Source organism: Siphateles boraxobius, unplaced genomic scaffold (assembly GCF_051911475.1).
Source record: "Siphateles boraxobius isolate OS27281-9 unplaced genomic scaffold, OSU_SipBor_1 39, whole genome shotgun sequence".
NCBI classification, from domain to species: domain Eukaryota; kingdom Metazoa; phylum Chordata; class Actinopteri; order Cypriniformes; family Leuciscidae; genus Siphateles; species Siphateles boraxobius.
Window position 1 is genome coordinate 1,064,088 of NW_027509019.1, and position 18,198 is coordinate 1,082,285.

Sequence of the window (18,198 nt, forward strand, 5' to 3'; positions counted from 1 at the left end):
CATAATTATTCATTTTAATAATAGCATATGAACCCACAACAATTGTAAGAAATCAAAATGTATTGTCCCTTTTTTTGACAACTGAACTACTTTCAGAAACATGGTCATCAGAGCAGATGCTTGGCATACTGGTGAAATCAGAATAAGTAACTTTCATAGTTGATTTATCGAGTGATTAAGCCACACAAGATCAGATTTATCTTTTTTTTTAGGAATTGGTGTGTTGGATAAATTCTATGTAGCTAATTTTGAAATATATTTCATAACTTTGTTGTTAACACAGTATTTGTTAATGTCCCATTCATATTCTCAAAATGATTATTTCAACAGTGTTTACGGAACGTGGCAGGGCAATGAGTTAAACATCTAAAAAATATGTATTATTGCATCTTTAATATGAACAATATAAATTTTTCACACAATTGAAACAAATGTTCACATATAATGCTCTAAATTATTCCAAAGCATCCTAAGATACGAAGAACATTAAAGGTAACATTCAAAGATATTAAAGAACAATCGATTTACACATTAAGGAAAAAGAAGAGAAAAGAAAAGAAGACATAACGGAAAGAGGTATACGTGTATAATCAAAATAAAGAAGAGGAGTTTAATTCTTTGTAGATGTCCAGTTCTGGTTGCTTTGTGGTTTGAAAGCTCTTGCAATGTATCACAGTAAATCTTCATGTTGGCCTTAAAATGGTAGATGCTGGGTATCCTTTCAGACCATTTACATTTGTGTATATAAAACTTACCAAGTAATATAATAAGATTTAACATAAAAACGTGACTCTTGTCTATCTTTTTTGTCATAATCTTTTCTCTATGTGAATTTTAATTCCACCTGACATATTAAATAAATATTCCACATCAATACAAAATAATTTAACATACATACATTCAAAGAAAATATGAAAAATAGTTCCAGTATCCTTTTTACAAAATACACAGGATTCAGAAAGGTAATTTTTATATCTTTTTAGGAACTGGTTTGTTGGATGAATATTATGTAATTTTAAAGGATATTTCATACACTTTATTATTGATAGAGTATATGTTATTATAAGTCCAAATCAATCTCCGATTAATATTTCCAAAATGGTCAAATGAACAATTCATGGGTTTCAGTCACGTGACTTTTTTGTTGTGGCCGCCATCTTTAGGACCTTTGCGTTAAATTGCGTAACCTCTCCCTGGTGATAGGAAAGATGTCGCACATTTAAATAGCACAGATGAAAAGCAACGGTATTTAAATAAAATAGATATTTTAGGTATAGATCCGTATTTACTGTTAAACGAACTGCTGACTCCACTAAAGTCTAGTAAAAACTTGCCAGATTTTACGTTTGCTGACATTTACATCTACCTCGTCCACAATCCCTCTCCATACACCGGCGAAGCGCTCAAGGCAGGGGCGTAATTTACGGGTGGGACATGTCCCCATCACTTTTGAAACATCTCGCGGCACGGATGTACCAATGCAAATAAATAAAACATCTCCAGTTAACTTGCAGAGCATTCATTTCGTTCGTTTGTTAAATAAGAGGTGATCTAGCACGCAAACTGTGTTGTTTTTGAAATTAAGTGATCAAAGTGTTAATCAAGTGATATTAACGTTATGTAATCGCTGAACATAAAAGCATTGCTGAACTGAATTGCTAATAATGTCGGTAAAGCACATCTCTTGTATTATCAGTGACGTTTGGACACCTTTATTTTCAATTCTCATTTATTTGTATATTATGTATAGCGCTTTTCACAATATTTCAAAGCAGCTTTACAGAAAATGCATGTGTCTACATTACAATTTAGAGTGTCCGAGTTATGCATTTCAGAAATGTATACAAATCATGCAGTTAGCTAATAATCTATTAATTTAAACAATGTATTAAGGCAGAAACAGTGAGCAGTAGTTTAGCATACTGAAGCAGAACAACAACATAATTCAGCCAAACGTATAACTAAGGTTATAATGTAAATGTAGATAGTGTCTAGAATAAGGTTATACGTGTTCCAATTGTAAACTACATGTTTTAATTTAGCTAGCTGACCTGTAATTTGCTAATTTTACTTTTATTTAAATTTCCAGGTCAACGTTAATTTCTCAACATTTCTTTGTGATTTTGCTGTTATAACAGTTTACAGCACAGCAGATCAACGGCATGTTGCAATTCGGTCCTACGAATGGCGGCCGCTCCACTGTGTGACGTCACATGAATTTTTTTTTTTTTTACTTTTTTTTTTTTTTTTATTGCAACAGAGAATATACAAAAATATGTACATGACAATACAACTCACAACAAATAGAAAAAAAATAAAAAAATAAAATAAAATAAAAAAACATGCCAGGGGTAAAGTTACAATAGTTTAAAGTTACAAAAAGCTTCATAGGTCTTTCTTGCTTTTTTGTTCTTAATTTTATCTAATGAATTCCCATATAGTTTAATCTCCTTTATAAAGTGTTCAAAGCTTGGCTTAGCTTTAGCCCATTTTTTCACATGAATGTGATATTTTCCAAGTAATATGAAAAGTTGTATAAGGAAGCACATGGTACTTTTGGAATCAATATTGTCTTGCACAAAAAAAAAATACAACATCAAACAGTTCAATTCGTAGACATGTTTCAAACAACTTAGAAATGAAATTTGAAACATCCAACCAAAACATTTTTGAATAAATACAATTAAAAAAGAGATGAGTTACAGATTCTTTGGCATTGCCACAAAATTCGCACAAGTTTTCAATATTCAAACGGAAACGTTCAGAAAGTAACTCCTTGACAGGGTAAATTCTGTGTACAATTTTATAGGAAACCTCTCTAATTTTATTATTAATGCAAAACTTATTTGTTATAGACCATACTCTTTTCCAATTAATATTTTCAAATTTAGATGACCAAAAACCTGTTGAACAAGGCAAAAAATTTGTTTTTAAAGTATTTCTAATATATTTGTTACTGCATTTATCTATTAATATATTAATATCCCCAATAAATATTGTGTCACAACAAAAACTGATTTGACGATCAACATTCATAGGGCATAATCCAGGATTTCGTAATAGTGAAACTACTCTGCCCGGGATAGCATCTAAAACAATAGCATACTCTTTTGGCCTCACAGGAATCTTAAACTTATTGAGAAATTCAGGATATGTTAAAAGTAAACCTTGTTCATTAAGCAACTGGTTAACATTAAGAATTCCTTTGTCGTACCATGTCTGGTTAAAGATGGACTTTTTTTTGTACAAGATATCTTTGTTATTCCATATAGAGCATCGATGCGGTGAAAAGTTGTGTTTGTATATTAATTGCCAAGCCAGCAGTGCCTGCTTATGAAAGTTTGCCAGTTTAACAGGGATTTTATCTACTGAGAAATTACACTTTAAAAGAAAATTAATGCCACCCAAAGAGTTAAATATGTAATTTGGGAAAACATTCCATACACTATCTTTATTTTTAATAAATTCGATTATCCATTTAATTTTAAACACATTATTTAGATCTGTAAAATTTAAAACCTCAAGGCCACCAAAGTCTCTATTATTATTTAGAATATCTTTCCGTAAATAGTGTATTTTCTTCCTCCAAATAAAATCATAAAGATTCTTATCTAATTCCTTGAGAGCATTATTTGGAACATCTTCTGACATGGATATATAAACAGACCTTGAGATCCCTTCTGCTTTTGAAAGTAGAATACGACCATTTAGGGAAATATCTCTCATAAGCCACATATTGAATCTGTTTTTAATTTTCTCAATAATAGGTTCAAAATTCAGCCGCCTTCTTTGATTCAAATCTTTACATACCATTATCCCAAGGTATGTGGTATTATCTTTGATTGGTATCCCACAAATTTCTTTCAACAGACGTCACATGAAATCTATTACAAGACGCATTGTATGTGACGTAATCAGCAGGCAAAAGACTAACTTGGACAATGCATATCCAGAAAATGATTGATAAATGTAAGAAAGTGTTGAATGTGATGAGATGCTTGCGTGGAGTAGAATGGGGAGCAAGCAGACCTGCGTTGAAAGCTATTTATTCAGGGATGATCAGGTCGGTATTTGATTATGGGTGTATAGTGTATGGATCTGCTGCCAAAACTTTATTAAAGAAACTAGATGTAATCCAGAACCAAGGTTTGAGGTTATGCTGTGGGGCATTTAAGACCTCGTCAGTGGCAGCAATCCAGGTAGAGATGGGGGAGATGCCGCTACATCTAAGAAGAGACCAGCTATCTCTTGTGTATTGGGCAAATCTGAGAGGTCATACTGAAAAACATATGAGTCAGACAGTTTTATGGGAATGTCAAGAGAGAGAGAATAATCTAATCAAAAGTTTTGGATGGACAATAAGGCAGAAGATAATAACAATTGGAATTAGTACATTAAAGATAAGCCCTACAGTGGTATTTCCAGTTGTACCTCCTTGGCTGCTGTCGGAAGTTCCAGTTGACTTAGGATTATTGGAGGAAAAGGAGGTTAATGGAGTGGATCGTTGCAGGACTCAGAATTACATAAATAGTAAATATAAAGAAGGAATTATTTTATATACTGATGCATCAAAGCAGAAAGATAAGAAAATGGGAATTGCTTATGTTATCCCTAAATTAAATATTGAATATGCTAAAAGAATTAATGATGATTTAGCAGTATATACAGCAGAAATGGTGGCAATATGGATGGCAATGATGTGGATAGAGAGCAATAAACCTAAGCAAGTTGTGATTGCGTCAGACTCCAGTTCAGCATTAATAAGTCTCAAGCATTGTCACTCTGAGTCTAGACAGGATATAGTGTTTGAAATAATCCATTTAGCTAACAATCTTCTAAAGTCTGGTATTAGTACTACATTTATATGGGTGCCAGCTCATATAGGTGTAGGAGGTAATGAGTTGGCAGACAAATGTGCGAAGAAAGCAGCAGAGAATTCTTTTATAGAGATGGATATTAAATACAGTAAAGCTGAAGTTAAAAGTATAATTAAAACTAAAATTAATGAAAAATGGCAGTTTCTTTGGGACAATGAACAAAATGGGAGATACTTGTATAGTATTCAAGGAAAAGTGGGAAAGAGCAGGAATACATACAGAAAAAGGCGCGAAGAAGATGTGGTGTCTAGAATAAGATTAGGACATACAGGTTTAAATAGAACGTTATTTATAATGAATAAGCATGTTGATGGAAAATGTGAATATTGCAATAGTCAAGAGACAGTAGAACATGTAATTATGAATTGTCCTAAATACCATCAAGCTAGACAAAGATTGTTATCACAACTAGGTGAGAATCAGATTTCCCTAAATGTACATGATATAATGCAAAGAGAGTCTGGAGAAATGTGTTTTAATTTTTTGTTTTCTTTTTTAAAGACAACTGGGTTAATTAAAAGAATGTAAAAAGGTTAGTCTGATTCGTTTACAGTGTAGGAGTCTGACTCATTGATCCACACTCCAGTCCAGATGGTGGCGGTAATGCACCAAAAAGCTGGTTGCCAACCGCCATAGAAAGAGAAGAAGAAGAAGAAGTAATCAGCAGGCGACACGTGACAAAACGCCATAGACAGTGAAAGAAAACATAACGCGCACCTGCAACTTGCTCAGGAGCGACTGCAATTTATAACAGGTCTGTGAAGATTAATAATCGATGTTTGTATGAAGCAAAAGAAAATAATCTAATGACGATTGACAGGAATGTAAGAGCAACGTCTATTGAATTTGACAAAGTTTGTAGTTACTGATGAAGGCAGAACTCATGCACTCATCCTCGTGCCTTATTTAAATCACAGCATTTCGTGTTTCTCAGAGTTTCGGTTTTAGTTTGTTTGACAGCTACTTTGCTAAGGTGCAAAACAACTCTAGAGTGAGTAAGTGGATGGGAATTAACACTGTTAAACTCGTGCTGCAGTCAGTCCTGTCCCTCAGACTTCTGTCCTGGCAAATGAAGAATCATTCGATCACTTAAAGATTGTGTTCAAAGGCAGATTCGCTTGCAAGCAGAAATCACTGCAATCTTAGTTTCAGTGTGAGTCTTCGAGGTGTCGTCATTGAGTTCTCGCTGAAATCATCGTCGAGTAATTGTTATTTAACTCACGATAACCGAAATTTTTAAAATGTATACTGAATGAAAACAAAAGTAATACATTTAAAAGTGCTGAACTTTATTACAAAAATTTAGCTAGAACTGCTGGACCATCAAAATGTTCTGTATTTTTAAATATAAGTATTAATATATTAATTCTACCTTATCATTCATGTTAGCACGTAGTGCTAGATAAACATTTAAATGTAAAAATGTATTTGTAAGGAATGATATTAGTCACGCGTATATTGTATTCTTACACTTTTTTGCTTCCATTTAAGACTTATCAAAATATGTATTATAGTAATGATAAAAAAAAATAACTAAAATTTAATGCGTTTCTGATTTGTTTAAATGTTTCTGATGGCTGCACAACAATACAGTTTTCTTTCTCATGTCTCCAGATTTAAATATGCAACTTTTCTGTTTAAAGGTACAATATGCAGGATTTTTCGCCACCAGGGTCGCTAACCTCTTACAATAACAAAGGCGTATACTGATGACGTATATTCCACATGAAGCTGAATTATTTTTTACTTTATTATATGAAAGCTTGTACGGTAGTGTACTGTATATAAACCATTTCATTGTCTGTTTTAAAGTCCCCCCTGTGGTGAAAACCAAGTTTTAAAGGGGTGGTAAAGTATGATTTCACTTTTCTAACTTTAGCTAGTGTGTAATGTTGCTGTTTGAGCATAAACAACATCTGCAAAGTTACAGCACTCAAAAGTTCAAAGCAAAGGGAGATATTTGCTTTTAAAGAAAAGGACTACAACAAACGGCTGGTAGGGACTACACGACATTCCTCCCGGGTTAATGACATCATCAACCTTAAAATGTACATAAGCCCCGCCCCCGGGATACGCAGTCCATGTTGAGAAGAGGAAAAGTTGTGGTATAAGAGTGTATTTGTGAGTCAGGTCAAACTTTAGCATCCTTCTTTTCACATTCTGTGTGCATCTCACAACAGTTCCTATATGAGCGATTTATAGATTATCATGACAGAATATGCTAATTGAAGATAGTTAACTCCACATCAGCAACATAAATTCATCAATTAACCATTCAGAGACGTCCTGTTGCATTCTACATGTTGTCTCTTCTTCTTGAGTCTCTCCATCTTTGTCTTACTCCGTTTTAACATTAAAGGCAGAACAGTTTCTGTCATTTTAGTGTGTCTGCGTGAGGTAATCGCTCTGCTAACACACAAGAGCTCTTGAAACCCCGCCCTCTGTAGCAGCTCATTTGCATATAAAGGGCCATGCACAAAACGGTGCGTTTTTAAAAACTTTAACATGCTATATAAAAATATCTGTGGGGTATTTTGTGCTAAAACTTCACACACACACACACACACTCTGGGGACATCAGAGATTTATTTTCACACATGCAAACTTGTCGCTTTTCGGCGACAATCGCCGTTTTCTCGGCCAATTGGGTCATTTACGTGAATCGGGTAGAACCGGAGAGTTTTTTCTTTGAGGGGGGGGGGGGGGGGGGGGGGGGGGGGGGGTTTAGGCCATTTTTCCTGCCGACCAAAATTTTCTTTCTTTCAAATGTAGGCGCATTGCGCGTGTTGTAAGCGCGCTCATAATCCGCCGGAGCCACCACAACATTGCCCAACATCAAATGGCAAACGTAATGCAAGCGGAACGAAACTGCTCGTTATTGTGTGGTTGACGGACCGTTTATCAGTTTGGACCTAAGGCCGCTCTTTGTAGCGTGGGTCCAGGACACAGCTTGACATTTTCATGGTCCATGCAAGCACATGTATTTCTGTCAGTGGCTTTTGCTGATGTTACATAAAAAGGGCAGTATCTCACGAATTGTCTATATGACGGTTTCAGGTGTGGCATTGACCTGTGCGTGGAGCTCCTTCAGAGAGTGAAGCAGTTCCTCCTCCTCCGCTGCTCGACTTTATTTTTCATTACAGTGTTCTTTTTGCCTGAAAACATGCTACTATTTTCATCCCTGTGCGTGTGTGTGTGCATGTGTGTGTGCAGGTCAGGATGTCCCGCGTGTGGACAGGTGGTCACTCGTCCCCGGTGTTGTGCGCTGCCGTCTCCGGTGAGTCGACGGTGGCGACCGGAGCCGAGGCAGGTCAGCTGACCCTGTGGAGCCCCGCCGGCTCTCCGCTCTCCTCGCTCCACCTGAGCGCTGACGTCACGGGCCTGTGCTTCTCGCCGGCGCAGGCCTCGCTGCTGTACGCCTGTCACGGGCGGGCCGTGACCCTGCTGGACCTCCGGAGCCTGAAGACGCCGCTGGCGGAGCTGAGTGACATGGCCGAGGACGAGATCAACGGTGTGTGTGTGGACGAGAGCGGGCGGACGCTCGCCGCGGGCGACGACACCGGCGCCGTGACCCTCGTGGATCTGCAGCTGATGAAGGTCAGCGGGACGCTGCGCACACACACCAACATCTGCTCGTCCGTGGCCTTCAGACCTCGCCGGCCTCAGAGTCTGCTGTCTGCGGGACTCGACATGCAGGTACGACGACACCCGGCGCTTCACATCGCGTGAGCGTCAGACCGTGTTCTGCGGTTTACCGTTTACTTTCTTTAAATGTAAAGGAGACCCAAAAAACCGAAACCAAAAATGACTACTTTTTTTAGAGATTTATTTTCTTTTAATAAATTATTTAATTGTATTAATATTTGACTTTTTAATATCATGAAATTGAATAAATCTGAATTGAAAAACAAATAAATAAAATAATCAAACTTTTCTTCAAAGTAACAAAAACAAATTGGACTGAAAACATTTTAGAACAAAATTAAATGTATTATTCTCCATTCAGTTCTTTTCAACAGAATCAAATTTAACTTTTTTTTTTTTTACCAATTATTTAATAAATATTATAAGCAAAACAGTAATCAAGTAAATTAACTCTTGTGAATACAAAAAGTTTAAATATGCTACACAATCATTTTAATAAAAACAACAGGCAAAACACTGATCCTGCTGATTATGTTACATATTTCTACTTAAATTGAAAATGACTGCGCAAAACAACAGTAATAGAACCAAAACCTCAAACTGTAAACAACAGATGTAGCCTCGAGTCAAGAACAGTTTTGCAGGGCTACACATTATTTTAATGTAACTGCTGTACACACACCAAATCAGACTTTCTCTTCAACAGCAAGAGCTGATCAACTTTCTTTTTTCTTTCTTTTTAAGCTGTTAAATTTAACTACACAATTAGATCATACCAGTTTAGCTCATGTTGTTCAGTCTGTGGTGTAAAAATGTGCATTAGCAATTAAACAAAACTTCAGCGGAACATGATCAGGTCAAAGTGTCTGAATAATTTCATAATTTATATAAACTTTACTGGTAGTCACTGTATGAAGAACTTTTGGGTATAATGTGTCACAGTTTACTTTATTTTGCTCTCCTCACTTACATGAACTATAGTGTCCTGCACACACTAGTAAAACAATAACAAAATAATGATTTTAGGTTTGACTGTAGGTAGACCTGAATGTAAACTGATGAGTTTGACTGGTGTCCTTCAGAAATCATTCTAATAGGATGATTTGATGCTTGAAAAAACATTTATGATTATTATCGATGTTGAAAACAGTTATTTACAGGTTTTTTCAGGATTCTTTCATGAATAGAAAGTACAAAAGAACAGCATTGGTCTGAAATAGAATCTGTTGTAACATTAAACACTACCGTTCAAAAGTTTGGGGTCAGTAATATTTAATTAATTTGTATTAGATTTTTTGGGGGGAAAGAAATCAATACTTTTATTCATCAAGGATTAATTAAATTGATCAAAAGTGACAGTAAAGACATTCAGTTGCGTTCTAGACGCTGCGACGTCAAATCTGTGCAAAACTGCAGTGTTTTCCACATCACTCAGAGCAGAAAGAAGATCGAAAGCAGTTATTAGAGGCACGACACTTCTTTTAGCGTCAGCTTAGTGTCTTTTTACCAACAGAACACACTCAGAACTTAATGCATCGTTCAGCCGGACCTAACTGGTTTATATATATAAATATAGGTTATATGTGTTTGCCATGCGATATCAGGAAACAGCGTAATACACACATAACGACAGGAGTGATGGCGGTGTGTAAATCGAGTTACTCTCACACTTCTGCAAGTTTTACTGAGATTTCTTATCTCATCTGTGAGTTGGCCATTATTATTACAGACGTCCTTGTATAATTTGTCACAGTTTACTTTATTTTGCTCTCCTCACTTACATAAATTAACTATAGTGTCCTTCAACCACTACTAGGGATGCACCGATGTATCGGCCGCCGATATTTATTGGACGTTTTTTGATTAATTTAACACCATCTGCACTTCGGCAAAAGCATGAAAAAGGCAGAGACCGATGGTTTATTAATTAATTGCTTGAAGGCAATGAGTTGCATGTTTGTTGCATATTCAACATTTTTCTCTGGGTAAAATAATTGAAATGCTTACCAAAACAAAATTAAATCTGTACGAAATAAAATATAGTTTGTCAGATGTGCATCAGGACTGGGGAAGTTGTAAATCACGCGATAAATGTGCGCTTAATAGGAGTTTCGGAAAAATTTCTGCGGTCTGGGCCTTTTTCAAAATCTCGGATGAAGACCAAAAAATCGGCATTTGCAACGAGTGTTCAGCTGAAATATCAAGACGGGGTAGCATGGCTAAGAATTTCAGGTATTTGAAAAAGTTTACTCAAGACAGCATCAAAGCAAAGGGGATTACCCCAAAAAATTATGGAATTTATCGCACTGGACGATCAGCCGTTTTCCGTCGTAGAAGACGTGGGGTTTTCTGAGGCTTGTTGAACACCTTGAGCCACGTTACTCCCTACCTAGTCGGCGATATTTTTCAGACGTGTGCCTGCCAGACATGTACAATGTTGTAGCCGCGCATATACACAAGCTCTTGGCCACTGATACTTCAGCCATCAGTTTTACAACCGACATTTGGAGCTCTGATCTAAGCCCTACCTGTATGCTCAGTCTCACTGGGCAATGGATTGATAAAGATTTCAAATTGCAAAAAATAGGACATTAGGACATTTTTCCTGCCGACCAAAATTTCGTTATTTCAATTGTAGGCGCGTTGCGCGTGGTAAGCACGCACATAATCCGCCGGAGCCACCACAACATTGCCCAACATCAAATGGCAAACGTAATGCAAGCGGAACGAAATGCTCGTTATTGTGTGGTTGACGGACTGTTTATCAGTTTGGACCAAACCAGCGCGAGCCGATCTTGATCAAGCGACACTGTTTCTACACAACGCTAATAAGAGATCCAGTAAAGGAAGCATTTGAATTTGAATCTGACGAGCATGTTGTTTTAGGCTAATACACCAACAGCAAATTTCTGTTTAATAAAGCGCTCAGAAATGTGTGAGGCCAATGAGCAAGGACCTTGAAACTGACCAGGGAGCAAAACCCACCAAAAAAACACTACTAGATGCGGTGACAATGCGTTTTGCTAAAAATGACTCTATCCTCTTTATTGTATCGCAACAGTGTTATACCCAAGATACAGAGATAACTACTTCGATATGGACAGAAAGCAGGCAGTTCGCATGATGCTGCAAGCACAGCTGGATTTGAGAGTGACGGAAGTGGTGGAAAAGACGCGGTGCGCCACCCAAAAGCCAAAAAGTCGCGCAAGGATAGTGAACATGCACCCGGTCTGTGTGACATGTTCAACGAAGTTCTGGAAGAAAATGTATCACATGGATTTAGGAACAACCCTACCATGCCACAAAGGGACGCGTACCTCGCAGAAAGTAAAGAAATGAGAATCCTCTTCAGTACTGGTGTGTCAATCAAGGTCGCTTTCCGTCTCTTGCGCCAACTGCACGCAAGTATTTGTGTGCGCCGAGCACAAGCACCGACAGTGAACGCTTGTTCAATGCTGCATCCAATGTCTTGGGACCACTGATCTATGTAATGACTGGATAGCTCATGACGTTCTAAACTGCCATCAGGCAGTGAAGCCACCGGAAGTGTTCGAGCGGCCATCTTACGATTCCCTACCAGCAGAGGGCCCCAACGCCCGTTATACAGAGATTGGTAGGCCCGACGGCACTTTAAAGATGAACCGCTGAGCAGCATACAAGTGTAAAACGACTTTTACAAAAGGACGTCGAAAAACTGCCACAGGTTGTAATTCAAGCCCTATAAGTAGTTATTTATATGCACAATTGTCGCTGTTCATTTGAAATTGTTTAATGTTCTAGTCCAACATGAACAATAAGCCAACGACTGAATGAACTGTTCATGAGTTAAGCCATTTTATCATAATAGTTTTAAATATGATTCTAATTATTAAGAAGTAATCAAATATGAGTACATGTTGTTAAAGAAATATTGGATAGCAATAATCACCTCTGAACGTTGTCATGTTGTCTTATTGTATTTTTTTATCTTTATGCCTCTGTTATAATGCTGCTCAGATGAGTGTTAAATGGATCCAATCCATGTTCAGTGAAAATAATTTGATGGAGAAATAATCTCTCAGTAACTATACTAAATAGCATCGTATGCAAGTGACAAATATCGGTATCGGCCAGTAGTTGTTTGTTGAAATCGGTATCGGCCAAAAAAAGTCCTATCCGTGCATCCCTACCCACTAGCAAAAAAAATATTTATAAAATGATATCTGGTGTCTGAATAATTTTTGCTTTGACTAGGTAGACGTGGATGTATGACAGTAAACACATGTGTGACAGGTGTATGTGTGTGTGTCGCCCGCAGGTGTGTCTGTGGACCGTCCCGAAGCCCCGTCCCGTCTGGAGCTGCAGTCTGCAGGACACACAGCAGGAGCACACGGGCCAGGTGTTCAACCCTCCCCTGGCTCACTGCGTGTGTGTGTCGTCCTGCGGGGACGTGTGTGTGTGCGCGGCGGAGGACGGCGGGCTGCATCTGCTGCGTGTGTGTGCCGACGGCCGGCTCCGGGAGCGCGGGTTGATCCCGGCCCACAGTCAGGGGGCGTCGCAGGCTCATTTCATCAGCTTTCTCTCGCACCCGTACTGGCTCGCCAGCGGAGGCAACGACGGGCTCGTGGCTCTCTGGGACCTCAGCCGACACCCGCTGGTGGACCACAGCAGGAGGAGGAAGAAGAAGAAGAAGAAGAAGAAGAGCCCGCAGGACGAGGACGAGGCCTGGAGCTCAGAGACGAGACCCAAGCTGTGTTTCCAGCACACAGAGAAGGTGAACTGGGTCTGTCCCGCTGTGCTGGAGGGAAAGCCCAGTCTACTGGTGACCGACCAGACCAACTGCCCAACGGTGTACTCGCTCCCGCAACTATAATATACACACCTTTACATGTATTAAACTTATGGAAACTTCATGCAAGATCTGCAGCTTAAATTATGCCTTTCTCAGGCGTTTGTTGCTCCGCTGTTGATCTGATGTGGGTGTTTTTCAGGCCCTCACACTGCGACTAAAGCCCTTTTCAGACTGGATGAGTTTAACATGGAGAGCTGGGTAGAGTAATAATTCCCAGAGCTTCTCAGTGACTTTAGTCCTGTCTGAATGTGCATCTCAGTTATCATTACAGACAATATCAGTAAAGATTACAGCGACTTTTACCTTCTGGAAAAAGGTCTGGAAAAATGACCTCAGGTGATACTAATCCCGTGCGAACAGACCCGCCGTAAATATGTACGTAAATATTCCATCATTTCCTGTTTAAAAGTAATTTACCGCGGTTTTTCACGTGTGGAGGCGCTTGATGAAGCATTCAGTTGCGTTCTAGACGCTGCGACGTCAAATCTGTGCAAAACTGCAGTGTTTTCCACATCACTCAGAGCAGAAAGAAGATCGAAAGCAGTTATTAGAGGCACGGCACTTCTTTTAGCGATAGCTACGTGCAGTGTTGGGGGTAACTTATTACAAGTAACTTGAGTTACGTAATCAGATTACTTTTTCAAGTAACTAGTAAAGTAACGCATTACTTTTTCAATTTACAACAAAATATCTGAGTTACTTTTTCAAATAAATTTTTCGGACCTAACTGGTTTATAAATATAAATATAGGTTATATGTGTTAGCGCATGTGAAATCAGGAAACAGCGTAATACACACATGACGACAGGAGTGACGGCGTTGTGTAAATCGAGTTACTCTCACACTTCTGCTAGTTTTACTGAGACTTCTTATCCCGTGTGAATTGGCCATTATTATTACAGACGTCCTGTGGTAAAATTACATACTCCATCCACCCTTGTAAAACTAATCCTGTCCGAATAGGGCTTAAGTAGCACCATTTCACTGAGCTTTTCTCCTGCTTGTGTGACACAAGTTTTGTTTTGTTTGAACTGGTGACACTTCAAAGTTGCCCAGATCTGTTAGAGATTATTCTTATCTCCATGACCCCGGACCCGAATCCCTGCCAGAAGACATTCGTTTTGTCTCTGAGAGTTTGACTGAGAAAGCCATGGAAGAGATGAAGTGATGATGATAAAAAGAGCAGAGTTTATTGAATTGAATACATTTTCATACCTAGGGAAAAACAAAGGGAAATTACTGCTTCATAACATCGTCCTGTGATTTTAAAAACCTTGAAATGAAGGCATTCTCTGATCTCCTACAATCATATCTACAATGCAATCATACGATTAAACAACACTAGCAAGGAAATGAGTAATATAAAAGATTTAAAATGATTAAATGATGTAAATCAAATAATACTAAAATGATTAAATGATAAATCAAAACGACAACTACATAAATGACTGATTATAAGTGATTATATAATTAAATTGTATAAAAAAAAACAAGACAACTAAGCACAGCACAGAAGTATGGTTGCTCTCTTAAATCAACACACACACACACACGTTACTATTGAGAATCCATAGATCTTCTGCCTGCACTGTCAATGTTTACCCAATGTATTATTATTTGTGTGTAATTCATGCACACCATGTTTGTATATTGCAGTGAGTTAGGACATGTTTTCACGACAGCGTTGTCAAAATGATCCATGTTCACACGGATCTGTGAAAACAACTAGAAAAAGGCTGTAATATTCATGCCAGGCTAGTAGTTGATGTCACTTTGTCAAGAAACACCCCGTGAACACGTAATACACATGCGCATGATGTCATGATTTAAATATTTCCAAACTACAGAATAGGTCCTTATTTCATTGCTGAAACACACACACATGCATTGCAGGTTAAAGGCATAACATTTTAAGAACATCTCAATTATGAACAGATAGTTCCCGCCAAAATGAAAATTCTGTCATCATCAACTCACATTCATGTTGATCGAACTAAACCGAACACTCGTGTAAGAAAAGTCCACATGTCTTTTGCCTGAGGAAAATGATCGGCATCACGGTCTCTCCATTCCAGACAGTTTTCACTCCGCATTTCATCCGTCTGTTCATCAGGCCTTTGGCTCCTAAAAATATTTTTATATTCTTGTGTGTATCCTCTTCTGTTTTTCTAATAAAATCCTGGACTTTGGAAAATTTAGCAGAATGCTAATTTTCAACTTAATTTGAACAACTTGAACTTTCTGTTTCTTCTGTATCAGAACATGTAAAATATGTAAGTGACAGAGAACAGAAGTGCAGTGTGTGAGTGCTGTATACTGTATGTTGCATGATCTATCAAGCATCCTTGTTGTCTGACTTGTCTTTTCTCAAATACTGCAAGGCAGAGCTACTGCATGGCTTTAGAAGATTTGAAGTGCATTATGACACTTTTTTGACAACGGCAGACACCATCCACTTTCATTGTACAGAAAAAAGTAACCACATTCTGCTAGAGAAGTCCTTTTGCTTTCTGCATTAAAAACAAACATGTTTGTAGAGACATGGGGTGTGTAGTTGATGTCAGAATTATCATTTTTAGCAGAACTATTTTACCTTTAAGAATGGGGGAACATTATAATAGTATGACTATTTATCACATAAAAATGAGGCACAAAGTATAGTAAAATAAAAGGTTAAAGGTGTACATTTGTACCAATGAATTATTTCTACAGTAGCAAAATGGGGAAAACATGAAAATCAAAGAATTTTTTTTTTTCCAAGGAAACATCAATAGAAAATCACAATAATCATAAGCATGATTCTAGATAAACACAAGCCTCGCATCAATTACCAGGTGCCATAGTGAGTTTCTGCCATTGGAATAGGAGCTTCATTGGATATCTAAAAGAAACAGAACTCTTGTTAGTTCTTTAATAACAAATAACTATTGTAAAGTGTAAGACCTACTTCTAATAGTCGGTAAGAGAAAATCATTGAAATAATTTATTCTTAATTAGGGCTGTCAACATGGACCTGTTACCATATGCAATTAATTTGAAATGACGCTAAAACAGGTGTAAACGCGGTCTAAAATGTCTTGAGCTTGTGCACTTCTAGAGGTAGGCTAGTTGAAAACACGTTGGACCGGATTGCTTTCGTCGTGTCAATGTTCATGTGGTCGAAAATATGTTCGAACAACTACTAAAAGATGCCTACTCTCTGCCTACTGATCTAATGAGTGAACATTTATGAGAAGCGCACTAGCCAGACGAGATTTAAACGTGTGAGGTACTGGAGCAGTTGTTAACGCAGCAGTGTCATCCAGGCATGGTAAAACAGTGCGCAATTGCGAGAACCTCCTCTACTACCGAGTTAACAACACACGTAAAGGCTGATTTATACTTCTGCGTCGGACCTACGCCGTAGACCACAAGGGCTGTGATTGGTCAGATGCAACTCAACCTGACGCAGAACCATAAAACATAAACATAAAGTTGACGCAGAAGCATAATGAGGCCTTTATACTTCTGCGTCGTTGTCCGCGTTGACGCACGCAGAGGGAGCATGTGAAACCCGAGGAAGCGGTTTGAGCAGACCAATCACAGCGCTTGCGTCCTCGTAGAATAGACGCGTTGTTAAGGCCTCATTATGCTTCTGCGTCAACTCCACGGCGTAGCTACGCCATCACTCCTATGGCGTCGTGGCCGTTTTATGGTTCTGCGTCAGGTTGAGCTGCATCGCGGTGCATCTGACCAATCACAGCCCTTGTGGTCTGCGTCGCCTCGACGCGTAGTTACATTTTTTTGGAGGTGCACGTCGAGCTACGGCGGAGGGGTTCGCGGCGACGCAGAGGGGTCTGCGGGGGTACGCCGTCGATTCGACGCAGAAGCATAAAACAGGCTTTACATTGTTGGAGAGGTGCACGTCAGGGTACGCCGGAGGGTACGCGCGTTACGCACAGCCTACGACGTAGCTACGGCGTAAGTTCGACGCAGAAGTATAAATTGGGCTTAAGGCCTCATTATGCTTCTGCGTCAACTCCACGGCGTAGCTACGCCGTCACTCCTACGGCGTCGTGGCCGTTTTATGGTTCTGCGTCAGGTTGAGCTGCATCGCGGTGCATCAGCTCTTGTGGTCTGCGTCGCCTCGACGCGTAGTTACAATTTTTTGGAGGTGCACGTCGAGCTACGGCGGAGGGGTTCGCGGCGACGCAGAGGGGTCTGCGGGGGTACGCCGTCGATTCGACGCAGAAGCATAAAACAGGCTTTAAACAATCATGTTTTGCCGCCGGGATCCTGCTAACATGGCGAAGAGGGGAGGGGCTCTGTATGACGACAACTCCTCACACGATAGGGAAAACATAGGAACAATGGAATACAGTTTTTTAGGTAACCGAAATGGACACAGCATCAGGGAGAGCAACTGTGGCGGAGCTAGACTTTTAAAACAGGGGTGGCAAGGTATTATTTTGGGGGGTCAATATACAAAGTGTTCAATTACACTAAAAATTAATTATTTTCCACAAAATGTATAAGGTTGTTTGGGGAAAATTTACAGACACAAACACATAAAGGAGTCATGGTGTTCATTTGTTTCTTTTAATGAATATATTAACTGCATTTTATAAATTATTTAAAATTATAATAAAATAAATTATTAAAGCATTAACACACAAAACCACCGTTTGTGTTATAACATAAAAGCAAGCAGATACTGTGTGCATGGTTTGGCATGACTGCAAGCAAAGTGCGCTCCCTTAATAATTCCTAAAAAGCGGACATCAGTTCCTCGCGATCTCACACATCTCTGTTATTATCAATAAAGATGACTGCACAATTATTAGAGGATTTGCCAGCATACAGAAT

At 38.7% G+C, this 18,198-nt stretch overlaps 2 protein-coding genes across 3 annotated transcripts in view; one reads left to right on the forward strand and one right to left on the reverse strand.

The window, feature by feature from the left end:
- Positions 1 to 5,506: 5,506 nt before the first annotated feature.
- Positions 5,507 to 15,893, forward strand: wdr53 (WD repeat domain 53). The gene is made up of 3 exons (XM_077197303.1): positions 5,507 to 5,631; positions 8,091 to 8,573; positions 12,820 to 15,893. Exons 2-3 carry the CDS (start codon positions 8,097 to 8,099, stop codon positions 13,372 to 13,374), a joined length of 1,032 nt encoding a protein of 343 aa, XP_077053418.1. The 5' UTR covers positions 5,507 to 5,631; positions 8,091 to 8,096; the 3' UTR covers positions 13,375 to 15,893.
- The window catches only part of LOC143703851 (P2X purinoceptor 4a-like), a 30,385-nt gene continuing 26,705 nt past the window's right edge, over positions 14,519 to 18,198 (reverse strand). For both annotated transcript variants that reach the window (XM_077197302.1, XM_077197301.1), the window contains one exon: positions 14,519 to 16,234. In XM_077197302.1, coding sequence (XP_077053417.1) covers positions 16,181 to 16,234 — 54 coding nt within the window. In that variant the 3' untranslated portion in view covers positions 14,519 to 16,180. The remainder of the gene's footprint in view (positions 16,235 to 18,198) is intronic.

Bases quoted from the DNA above. Each gene is read 5' to 3' on its own strand.
- wdr53 (XM_077197303.1), top strand. From the start codon at position 8,097: ATGTCCCGCGTGTGGACAGGTGGTCACTCGTCCCCGGTGTTGTGCGCT. The intron at 8,574-12,819 runs GTACGACGACAC...TGTCGCCCGCAG, and splicing joins CTGCGGGACTCGACATGCAG to GTGTGTCTGTGGACCGTCCC.